At 43.0% G+C, this 12,211-nt stretch overlaps 1 protein-coding gene across 2 annotated transcripts in view; it reads right to left on the reverse strand.

Annotated features, from left to right (window-relative positions):
* The window catches only part of fars2 (phenylalanyl-tRNA synthetase 2, mitochondrial), a 41,731-nt gene that overhangs the window by 18,073 nt on the left and 11,447 nt on the right, over positions 1–12,211 (reverse strand). For both annotated transcript variants that reach the window (XM_061921443.1, XM_061921444.1), the window contains exons 3-8: positions 9,093–9,367; positions 8,639–8,725; positions 8,502–8,561; positions 8,255–8,423; positions 4,620–4,782; positions 4,425–4,556 (exon numbers count right to left, since the gene is read on the reverse strand). In XM_061921443.1, the coding sequence (XP_061777427.1) occupies positions 4,425–4,556; positions 4,620–4,782; positions 8,255–8,423; positions 8,502–8,561; positions 8,639–8,725; positions 9,093–9,349 (868 nt within the window). In that variant the 5' untranslated portion in view covers positions 9,350–9,367. The remainder of the gene's footprint in view (positions 1–4,424; positions 4,557–4,619; positions 4,783–8,254; positions 8,424–8,501; positions 8,562–8,638; positions 8,726–9,092; positions 9,368–12,211) is intronic.

A 12,211-nucleotide genomic window follows, 5' to 3' on the forward strand; every position in this document is an offset into this window, starting at 1 on the left:
AATGCATCTGCAGGTTATCCATACATCTCTGTGCCATGTCTGCCTTAGCATCGCCGGTAAAATGTGGAGACACTCTGGCACATTCAATGGGGGTCTGGCAGCAGACACTTTGGCATCTTCGGGCCAGTGGTGCAACTTGAATCCCTCCCTGTTAGTGTTGTTACACCCTCCGACAACACACCGATGAGGCATGATGTCTCCAAGGTTCCAAAAAATAGTCAAAAAAAGGGAAAATAACAGCTGAGACCCGGTGTTTGTAATGTGTTTAAAATGAAAATGGCGGGTGTGTTACCTCGGCGACGTCACATTCTGACGTCACTCGCTTCCAGCGCGATAAACGGAAAGGCGTTTAATTCGCCAAAATTCACCCATTAAGAGTTCGGAAATCGGTTAAAAAAATAGATGGTCTTTTTTCTGCACCATCAAGGTATATATTGACGCTTACATAGGTCTGGTGATAATGTTCCCCTTTAAGATGGAAACTGTAGCTGCTAGGGCTGCGAATCTTTGGGTGTCCCACGATTCGGTTCAATATCGATTCTTGGGGTTACGATTTGATTCAAAATCTTTTTTTTTTTTATTCAACACGATTCTTGATTCACAAACGATTTTTTCCTGATTTAAAAGGATTCTGTATTCATTCAATACATAGGATTTCAGCAGGATCTACCCCAGTCTGCTGACATGCTAGCAGAGTAGCAGATTTTTTTTAAAAAGCTTTTATAATTGTAAAGGACAATGTTTTATCAACTGATTGCAATAATGAAAATTTGTTTTAACTATTAAACGAACCAAAAATATAACTTTTTTTATATTTCTGAAAATATTGGACACAGTGTGTTGTCAAGCTTATGAGATGCGATGCAAGTGTAAGCCACTGTGACACTATTGTTCTTTTTTGTGTTAATTTTATAAATGTCTAATGATAATGTCAATGAGGGATTTTTAATCACTGCTATGCTGAAATTATAACTAATATTGATACTGTTGTTGATAATATTCATTTTTGTTTCACTACTTTTGGTTTGTCCCGTGTCGTGTTTGTGTCTCCTCTCAATTGCTCTGTTTATTGCAGTTCTGAGTGTTGCTGGGTCAGGTTTGGTTTTGGAATTGGATTGCATTGTTATGGTATTGCTGCCCTGCGATGAGGTGGCGACTTGTCCAGGGTGTACCCCGCCATCCGCCCGATTGTAGCTGAGATAGGCGCCAGCGTTCCCACGACCCCAAAGGGAATAAGCGGTAGAAAAGGGATGGATGGATGGTATTGCTGTGTATTGTTTTCTTGGATTGATTAAAAAAAACAAAACGATTTTTTAAAAATGAGAATTGATTCTGAATCGCGATTCAAATTCGAATCGATTATTTACCACACCCCTAGTAGCCGCCATTGTGATGTGTAGTAATGTTTTCAAGTTGATTGATTGATTGAGAAGTTTACTGACATCTTAAATAATTAATCCATGTAATGCTTTAGAAAGGCAAATGGATGGCACAAAAAGCCAAAAGGCTTGTTTCCATTGTGGTCCATTAAATAGTCATCCCATTTGATACAGTCAATAATAACAGATATATAACCTGTTAAATGACCGTAAGTCTTGAAATATACAAAGTATTTCAATGATTGGAATCTGCGCTTTTGCAGTATATAACAGTTACTATGGCAATGTAATTAGTTGCTATAGTAATCTGAGCCACAGCAGCTCAGATGAGGCACCAAGCAGTGTGGGTGTGGAGCGTTTCCACAGAGTGTTTCCAGATCGACCAGCCTGAAATGTGGGTGTCAGGGACAGACGCGCAAGGAGATTTTTACAACAAAGTTCTAAAGCTTAGTGATATATCAGATAATGGGTGTTTTTTTAGGACCCTTCGGGTTCGTATTTTGCTATTTTTGTTGCGTTTCGCTTTATTGTCGAATATGTCCATGGAGAGGGGGTGTGACGTTAATTTGTTGTCAATATTCAGTGTTTTACTGTTCATAGTTAATATTGTAAATCCCACATTCTTTGTTTTCATGTACATTCTGGCTGTCTCATTCGGTAAAATGTTTTTAAATTCCATTCTGTTTTTTAAGGCGGTCTGTGATAACGTTTTTAGCTTTTAAATTAGACATTTTTGTGAGATTGCGTATTAATGTTCCTAAAAATAGGACCCAAGCACACATACTGTACAGCAGATTTTCACAGCTTACATCTACACTATTTTGCCAAAAGTATTCGGCCACCCATCCAAATGATGAGAATCAGGTGTCCTAATCACTTGGGGCGGCCACAGGTGCATAAAATCAAGCGCTTAGGCACGTAGACTGTTTCTACAAACATTTGTGAAAGAATGGACCGCTCTCAGGAGCTCAGTGATTTCCAGCATGGAACTGTCATAGGATGCCACCTGTGCAACAAATCCAGTCTTGAAATATCTTTGCTCCTAAATATTCCAAAGTCAACTGTCGACCTTTTCTATGAGAAAATTGAAGAGTTTGGGAACAACGGCAACTCAGCCACAAAGTGGTAGGCCACGTAAACTGACAGAGAGGGGGGTCAGCGGATGCTGAAGAGCATAGTGCAAAGACTTTCTGCACAGTCAGTTGCTACAGAGCTGCAAACTTCATGTGACCTTCCAATTAGCCCAGGTACAGTACGCAGAGAGCTTCATAGAATGGATTTCCATGGCCGGTTAACTGCATCTAAGCCATACTTCAACAAGTCCAATGCAAAGCGTTGGATGCAGTGGTGTAAAGCATGTCGCCACTGGACTCTATAGCAGTGGAAACGCTTTCTCTGGACTGATGAATCACACTTTTCCATCTGGCAATCTGATAGACGACTCTCCGTTTGGAGGTTGCCAGGAGAACGGTACATTTTGAACTGTATTGTGCCAAGTGTGAAATTTGGTGGAGGAGGAATTATGCTGTGGGGTTGTTTTTCAGGAGTTTGGCTTGGCCCCTTCCTTCCAGTGAAAGGAACTTTGGATGCTCCAGGATATCAAAACATTTTGGACAATTCCATGCTCCCAACCTTGTGGGAACAGTTTGGAGCGGGCCCCTTCTTCTTCTAAAATGACAGTGCACCAGTGCATAAGCAAGGTCCATCAAGACATGGATGACAGAGTCTGGTGTGGATGAATTTGATTGGCCTGCAAAGAGTCCCGACCTGAACCCGATAGAACACCTTTGGGATGAATTAGAACGGAGACTGAGAGCCAGGCCTTCTCCACCAACATCAGTGTGTGACCTCACCAATGCGCTTTTGGAAAAATGGTCGAAAACTCCTATAGACATACTCCGCAACCTTGTGGACAGCCTTCGCAGAAGAGTCGAAGCTGTAATAGCTTCAAAAGGTGGACCGACATCATATTGAACCCTGTAAGTTAGGAATTGGATGGCACTTCAAATTCATATGTGAGTTAAGGCAGGTGGCCAAATACTTTTGGCAATATAGTGTGTATATGTGTGTAAAGTGTTGTACCTGACAAGTCTCGGCTACCTTGCTTCTGCAGGTACAACACCTTACCTTACTAGCCCACACATTCATTTATTTGTGGCAGCCCGCCACGAAAGAATTACGGCCGCCACAAAAAAAAAAATTCTTTATTTTTATTTATTTTTTTCCGGCTTTTGACTCGCTCGACCGCTCATAAAAGCAATGGGACTCTGTCTGTGAATGGAGCTTGTAGTCACATATTATATAAATATGTAAATATTATATAAATATGTATATAAATATGTACATAAAGTGTTGTAATTATATTCCAACGCCGCGTTCTTCTTGGTCATCACCGCCGCCATAAAGTCTGGGTTTCCCTGCTTAGGCTGTTGCCCCCGCGACCCGACCTCGGATAAGCGGAAGAAGATGGATAGATGGATGGAATATGTACTGTACTGTGCAATCTACTAACAAAAGTTTCAATCAATCAATCAATCACTTTGCTTCCCTTCCGGTTTATGTGACGTCACGCGAGTTCACTTCCTGTTGAAGACACCTCCGTCTGTTTTCAACTCGACACTGCCGAGTAGAGATCACTTTCTGCTAAGTCAGCACATTCCTTATGTTTGATGTGAATGAGGTATCTTAGTTGGTCGGACAATAATCTGTTTATACAACTTGAGATTTGGGGTATGACAATTCTTAATGGGGAAAGACGTTAATGTTTTTTGTTCTCATGTTAGCATTTAAGCTAGCTCGCAAGCGAACGCTATTCAGTCCACAATTTTATCAAAGTTTGGTTTTCAATCACGTTTTTCTGATCGTTTAAAATTGTAATTGTCAGGAGTTTTACCGTTTTATCGTTAATACGCTAACATCCTTAGTAAACAACAGGTGTTGACAAACACTGCTAACTAGCATTAAAGTAACAGACACACATAATGAGGCTTGCTAAAACCTCTCTGAAGCTGTCTGATAAGAATGTGTGTGTGTGTGTGTTCTCACCAGAGTTGAGCAGCTGCTGCTCCATGACTCCACAGCCCAGCACCTCCATCCAGTCGCCCTGGAAACGCACTTCCATCTCAAAGGAAGGATGAGTGAAGGGGAAGTAACAGTCCACCCAGCGCACCTCCACATCTGAGGAGGAAGCGGTGGAAGTCAGCCATGGCGACTCTTTGAAGGCGCCCCCTGCCAGCCGACCTTTTCCAAACAGGTGGGTGACGAGTCGCGTCAGCGTGCGCTTCAGGTCGAACTCCACCAGCTTGACGGCCTCCAGGGTGTGCGTTTCCTGTTTCTGTGGCGTCCTGCGGCCGGCGACCTCAAACATCTGGAGGTCTTTGCCATTCTGAACCTTGGAGAAGAGCTGCGTGCAAAAGTCACACAACACTCAGCGGGAAAGTTAATTTAAGGTCAGTGTGAGTTGTCCCCCCTTATCATTACAAATATTAAACCGGCATTGCTATTTTTTTGTGCTGCAAAATGTTTTGTCTAAGTATTGTAGTTCTTATGTCATGAGGCTGGTTATGATTAATATCATGTTAAAAATAAACACTATAGCAGGGGTCACCAACCTTTTTTCAGTGATGTACCCCCTGTGAACATTTTTTTAATTCAAGTACCCCCTAATCAGAGCAAAGCATTTTTGGTTGAAAAAAAGAGATAAAGAATTAAAATACAGCACTATGTCATCGGTTTCTGATTTATTAAAATGTATAACAGTGCAAAATATTGCTCATTTGAAGTGGTCTTTCTTGAACTATTTGAGAAAACAGATATACAAATAACTAAAAACTTGTTAAAAAAATAAACGATTGATTCAATTATAAATAAAGATTTCTACACACAGAAGTAATCATCAACTTTAAGTGTCCTCTTTGGGGATTGTAGTAGAGATCCATCTGGATTCATCAACTTCATTCTAAACATTTCTTCACAAAAAAAGAAATGTTTAACATCAATATTTATGGAACATGTCCACAAAAAATCTAGCTGTCAACACTGAATATTGCATTGTTGCATTTCTTTTCACAGTTTATGAACTTACATTCATATTTTGATGAAGTATTATTCAATGAATATATTTATAAAGGATTTTTGAATTGTTGCTTTTTTAGAATATTTTAAAAAATCTCACGTACACCTCCCATACCTACACGTACCCCCATTTGAGAACCACTGCACTATAGTATGCAAAATATTGGGACAAGTGCGGACATATTTTGTCAAGGTGTGGGGGGGCTTGTTTTGCATCAAAACAATAAAAACATCCATCCATTTTCTACCATTTATTCCCTTCCAGGTGGCACAGAGCCCTGGAGCCTATCTCAGCTACAATTGCACGGAAAGCGGGGTACCCCCTGGACAAGTCGCCACCTAAAAAACTATAAAATCTAGACAAAATAAATTTGTAGCTTAAACAATATTGGCAAGTTTGGAGAGATTTTGACAAAGTGGGGCCACTGTTTATTAATAAAAACATGTACATAATATAAAAACTATAAAAGATTAGTAATAAAAACTATAATAATTAGACAAAAATGTTTGCAGCACAAATGTAGCACAAACAAATGGACACGTTTTGGGAGATTTTTGACAGGTGTGGGGCTTGGTTATATATACAATATGACGATAAAAAAACTATTATAGTTAGACAAAAAATGTTTGCAGCATAACCATAGCTCAAATGATTGGGACAAGTTTGGGAAGATTTTGACAAGGTGGGGGTGTTGTTTATAAATACCACACAGATAATATAAAAACAATAATAGTTTGACAAAAACAAATGGACATGTTTTGGAAGATTATGATATTGATTATGAAAAATAAAACATGAAAAACAAACAAAAAAAATATTATCTTGAGACAACATTTTTTTTGCAGCACAAACGTGACACAAGTGGACGAGTTTGGGGAGATCTTGACAAAAAATTACGGGGCTGGTTTTGAATAATTTAACATGTTAATAACATAAAAACTATTAACACTTTAAAACAAAAAAACTATAATGGACCCAAAAAATGTTTGCAGCGCAAACATTTGGGACATTTTTGGGGAGATTTTGACAAGGCGGGGGTGGATGGGCTGTTTATGAATATCCATCCATCCATTTTCTACCGCTTATTCCCTTTTGGGGTCGCGGGGGGGGCTGGCGCCTATCTCAGCTACAATCGGGCGGAAGGCAGGGTACACCCTGGACAAGTCGCCACCTCATCACAGGGCCAACACAGATAGACAGACAACATTCACACACTAGGGACCATTTAATCAACCTATCCCCAGGTGCATGTCTTTGGAAGTGGGAGGAAGCCGGAGTACCCGGAGGGAACCCACGCATTCACGGGGAGAACATGCAAACTTCACACAGAAAGATCCCGAGCCTGGGATTGAACCCAGGACTGCAGGACCTTCGTATTGTGAGGCAGACGCACTAACCCCTCTTCCACCGTGAAGTCCCCCCACCTTAATATGAAAGTCTAATGTTAGTGCGGCCCGCAAGTTTTATATGAATGGCGCTTGACAGCGTTGTGTGCGGAGCTGAAGGAATCTACCAATCATGGTGTGGTATGCGGCTCTTGAGGTCCGAACATTGACGTCTCTGCTTGCGTGATGCAAGCAGAGAAACGTTTTGCCGCTTTTCCATTAGACTCGGACGCGCTCTTCTTCCCTCCCTCGCTTGCCTGCCTGCTCGTTCTCTCTCTCTCTCTGTCTCTCGCTCTGTCACTGTATGTGTGTCTCTTTCTCACTTCCTCCTCTGGCGCCGCTGTAAACAGTCGAGCGGCCCGGTAGCTTTCGTAGCACTCCGCCGAAGGACCGAGCGACACTACAAAACTGTGGTGCACTGGACCCCATTCACAACATTCACACTCTAGGGCCAATTTAGTGTTGCCAATCAACCTATCCCCAGGTGCATGTCTTTGGAAGTGGGAGGAAGCCGGAGTACCCGGAGGGAACCCACGCATTCACGGGGAGAACATGCAAACTCCACACAGAAAGATCCCGAGCCTGGATTTGAACCCAGGACTGCAGGACCTTCGTATTGTGAGGCAGACGCACTAACCCCTCTTCCACCGTGAAGCCCCTGTTTATGAATAGTAAAACGTTGACATAAATACTTTGATAATTAGACAAAAAACCTTTTGCAGCGCAAACATTTGGTACAAGTTTGGTGAGATTTTAAAAAGGCGTGAGGGGCTGGTCTTTAATAATAACACGTTAGTAACATAAAAACTATAAAATGACAACATAAACATTTGGGACAAGCTTGGGGAGATGTTGGCAAGGTGGGGGGGCTGGATGATCCATCCATCCATTTATACCGCTTATTCCCTTTGGGTTCGTGGGGGGCGCTGTCGCCTATCTCAGCTACAATCGGGCGGAAGGCGGCGTACACCCTGGACAAGTCGTCACCTCATCGCAGGGCCAACACAGATAGACAGACAACATTCACACACTAGGACCAATTTAGTGTTGCCAATCAACCTATCCCCAGGTGCATGTCTTTGGAAGTGGGAGGAAGCCGGAGTACCCGGAGGGAACCCAAGCAGTCACGGGGAGAACATGCAAACTCCACACAGAAAGATCCCGAGCCTGGGATTGAACCCAAGACTACTCAGGACCTTCGTATTGTGAGGCAGACGCACTAACCCCTCTACCACCGTGCTGGGCTAAATGATTTAGTCATAAAATGTATTTTAGACTAACTAAAAAAACGTAATGGCACAAACAAACATTTTTACAGTACAATCGTAGCACAAACGATTAGCATTGTTATTCAAATATTTGCAATGACAAGAGGATCCAACTTCACACGAGTCAATTCAGGGTCTCCATCTTACCTCGTGGTCGGAGAAGAGTCGTACGCCTTCCATCTGGTGGAAGACGGGGTAGTGACTGGCGTCGATCTCGTCCCGTCGGTAAACGTCTCCGGCCAATAGGAAGGCGTCCAGACCGGACCTCACCAGCTCCCTCTGGTGGGCGGAGGTGTGAGCGCGTAGCATGGTGGCCCTTTAGAGGGGCCCACATGCTGATGAGCAGGATGTTCTATGGTACAAACAGGTGCATTGTGGGCTGGGAGTCACTTACCTGTTCAGATAATAGTTATCTCCACGCTTCCTGCTGGGGTGGTCGGGCGGAATCAGCAAGCTGTCAATCAAACACGACCAAAGTAAGAAGAACAAAGATGGATGAGGAAGTAATGGCGAGGCTGTCAATCAAACGACCTGTCAAAGTTCTGCTCCACGGTAACCACGGGGCTCAGGTTGTCATGGACGGAGAACAACGGGTTGCCCCAGCGACCGATGTAGGCACTGCGGCACACAACAAATCCCCGACTTGTTAAACAAAATAAAAAATATTCATCAGTCATGAAAAATGCTTGAGCAGGCGCGTCTTAAAGAGTAAAGATCACGACCCCCTCAAATGGCAGAATCGTAAAGCACCGTCGCACAACTCGCTTAACGACTTCCTAATGCAACATTAATGCGGCGATTGCTGCAAGCCACTTTTATGGCGACTCAGGCAGATAACAACGTTCGCTGAGGAGCGCAGTTAACTTTTACACTGCTGCCTCCCCGAAGACGCGTCCGAGACGCGCACTCAGCTGATTGTTCCAAATCTACAGCGAGGAGACCGGCGTGTGCTTGAGCGTCATGTGACACTCGGCGGCGTCCTCACCTGTAGAAGTGAGCCTTGATCCTCTCCTTGACGAGCCAGAGGGGATGATGGGCGAGGTTGTGGAGGTCGCGGCCCACTTTGGCCAGGATCTTGGGGGTGACGTTGGTGAAGTCATCGCAGGGGTAGGCGTGGCCTAACACCTCCACGGACTCTTGAGCGATGGCGGGCTTGAGGGCAGGGCCTTCCGTGCAGACGTACCGAAGTGACGCAGCGATGCCACGAAGAGGAGGGGGGCGAAGCAGCAGGCGTAATATCATGCTGACACGTCCATGGAGCTGGAACAGAAAGTAAAAGGAGGTCAGTTTGTAGCGAATCCTTCGAGAATGACCCCTACAAGCTGGGAAGTAAGTGACCCGTCATAAAATCCAAGAATGGAAACTCAGCAGAATGTTGCAGAGGGGAGAATAAAACTGCCGTGTAAAAGGTCAGGTCATCTGGGATGTACTACTCAGCGTCATCATTTGGCTGAAGATGACTGCAGGAAAGGTCACAAAAGTCCAACGCGGGACGATTTTAGACTGCGGACTTTCTGACATCAAAACATGCAAATGAACGAGGCGACTGTCGCCACAGCATCAAGCTGTTTGGGGCGTTCCCATGACAACAACGTGTGCCCTTGGACAAAGGAAAGAAGTTATGAGAAGTGACTCACAACAAACACGGACAGATGGACACACAAGTAAAGATTTAGCGCGGATCACTCGCGTCTGCAGCCGCCTGCGGCTAAAACAGTTAGCCTACTGGTCAAGGTTGTTTAATTTGCCACGACCGTCTGCTACTTCTCACTCTTTTAGGCAGGAAGACGAGCAGCGTGTGGCCTTAAGGCAGCCTTGTCCAATATGTGGCACATTCAAAAAATACCAGGAAAAACTAAAAAAAAAACTAAAAAAGTGTAATAAAAGAGCAAAGAGGTGAAAAGTAACAAGAAAACGTTGCAATGGTGACTCTGAAAAAACAATGCTGCCCATGCAGGCTGTTTAATCAATCAATCAATCAATCAATCAGTCAATGTTTATTTATATAGCCCCAAATCACAAATGTCCCAAAGGACTGCACAAACCACTACGACTACGACATCCTTGGAAGAACCCACATAAGGGCAAGGAAAACTCACATCCAGTGGGCAAGGAGAACTCACACGCAGTGGGACGCCAGTGACAATGATGACTATGAGAGCCTTGGAGAGGACCTCATATGTGGGCAACCCCCCCTTCTAGGGGACCGAAAGCAATGGATGTCGAGCGGGTCTAACATGATACTGTGAAAGTTCAATCCATAGTGGCTCCAACACAGCCGCGAGAATTCAGTTCAAAGCGGATCCAAGACAGCAGCGAGAGTCCCGTCCACAGGAAACCATCCCAAGCGGAGTCGGATCAGCATTGTAGAGATGTCCCCAACCGATAGACAGACGAGCGGTCCATCCTGGTTCCCGACTCTGGACAGCCAGTACTTCATCCATGGTCATCGGACCGGACCCCCTCCACAAGGGCGGGGGAGACAGAGGAGAAAAAGAAAAGAAGCGGCAGATCAACTGGTCTAAAAAGGAGGTCTATTTAAAGGCTAGAGTATACAAATGAGTTTTGAGGTGAGACTTAAATGCTTCTATTGAGGTGGCATCTCGAACTGTTACCGGGAGGGCATTCCAGAGTACTGGAGCCCGAACGGAAAACGCTCTATAGCCCACAGACTTTTTTTGGGCTTTAGGAATCACTAATAAGCCGGAGTCTTTTGAACGCAGATTTCTTGCCGGGACATATGGTACAATACAATCGGCAAGATAGGATGGAGCTAGACCGTGTAGTACTTTGAACGTAAGTAGTAAAACCTTAAAGTCACATCTTAAGTGCACAGGAAGCCAGTGCAGGTGAGCCAGTACAGGCGTAATGTGATCAAACTTTCTTGTTCTTGTCAAAAGTCTAGCAGCCGCATTTTCTACCAACTGTAATCTTTTAATGCTAGACATGGGGACTGTTATTTACTTTAAAGCTGTCATTGCTAAAAAAATAATGAATCAAAATCAATGTTATGAATTATTGACTGAGACAAGGCTCAAATTACTTCACGTCAAGAATTCCACTTTGAAATATGTTGTTGAGGAAAATATTGCATATTTTGTGTGTTTGCCGTATGAAATACAAGTTTTTTGTACAAAAAAAGGTATAAAAAAAATAAAAACTTACATATAATCGATGGATAGATCTCAAGCTGACTTAAGCGTTGAAAGTAAAAAAATAAATAAAAAAAGGTATGACTTATTTTCAACATTTTTATGAGTGGGGACCTTTTGGTTTTATTTTAAACTATCATTGCTCAAAAATAATGAATCAAATTGGTATTATGAACTATCGACCCATTCAATGTTGTCTGTCTATCTGTGTTGGCCCTGCGATGAGGTGGCAACTTGTCCAGGGTGTACGCCGGCTTCCGCCCGAATGCAGCTGAGATAGGCTCTAGCACCCCCCGCGATCCCGGAAGGGACAAGTGGTAGGAAATGGATGGACTGATGGAAGGCCTCAATTACCTCACATAAAAAAATTTACTTTGAAATATTTTTTGGACAAAAAAATTGCATATTATTGGTGTTTCTTTAGTATTCAATTATTCTTTGATGAAAAGGGCATATAACAAACATACATAATCATCATCACAGGGTATCAGGCATCCATGGTCAGGGCTCTCCAGTCTATTCTGTTGTCCACACTTTGTATTAGTTCTTTATAATTAATATTTCCGATGTATGTTTTCGTTGTCGACCTGGAGATTTCTTTCCAGCTACTTTTCCTGTCAACATCAGTTTTTCTAAGATGTCTTTTCTAATGATATGTCCGAAAAATTTCAGCGGTATAATTCAAAAAGTTGCAATGAAAGATCTCTTGCTTTTGCCCATGTCAATACCTCTCTATTACTTTTCTTTTCAGTCCATGATATCCCGAGTATTTTTTGAAGAACCACATTTCAGTTGCCTCTATTTTTTTCAGTTGTTTATTATTTAAAGTCCAGCATTCACAGCCGTAAAGTAGGACAGACCATTCATACGTTTTCAGGACTCTTGAGTTTGATGTCAATTGAGATGTTTCTATTTCTACAAAACCAGTGAAGTTGGCACGTTGTGTAAATCG

This window comes from Nerophis ophidion, linkage group LG15, assembly GCF_033978795.1.
Source record: "Nerophis ophidion isolate RoL-2023_Sa linkage group LG15, RoL_Noph_v1.0, whole genome shotgun sequence".
In the NCBI taxonomy this organism is placed as follows: domain Eukaryota; kingdom Metazoa; phylum Chordata; class Actinopteri; order Syngnathiformes; family Syngnathidae; genus Nerophis; species Nerophis ophidion.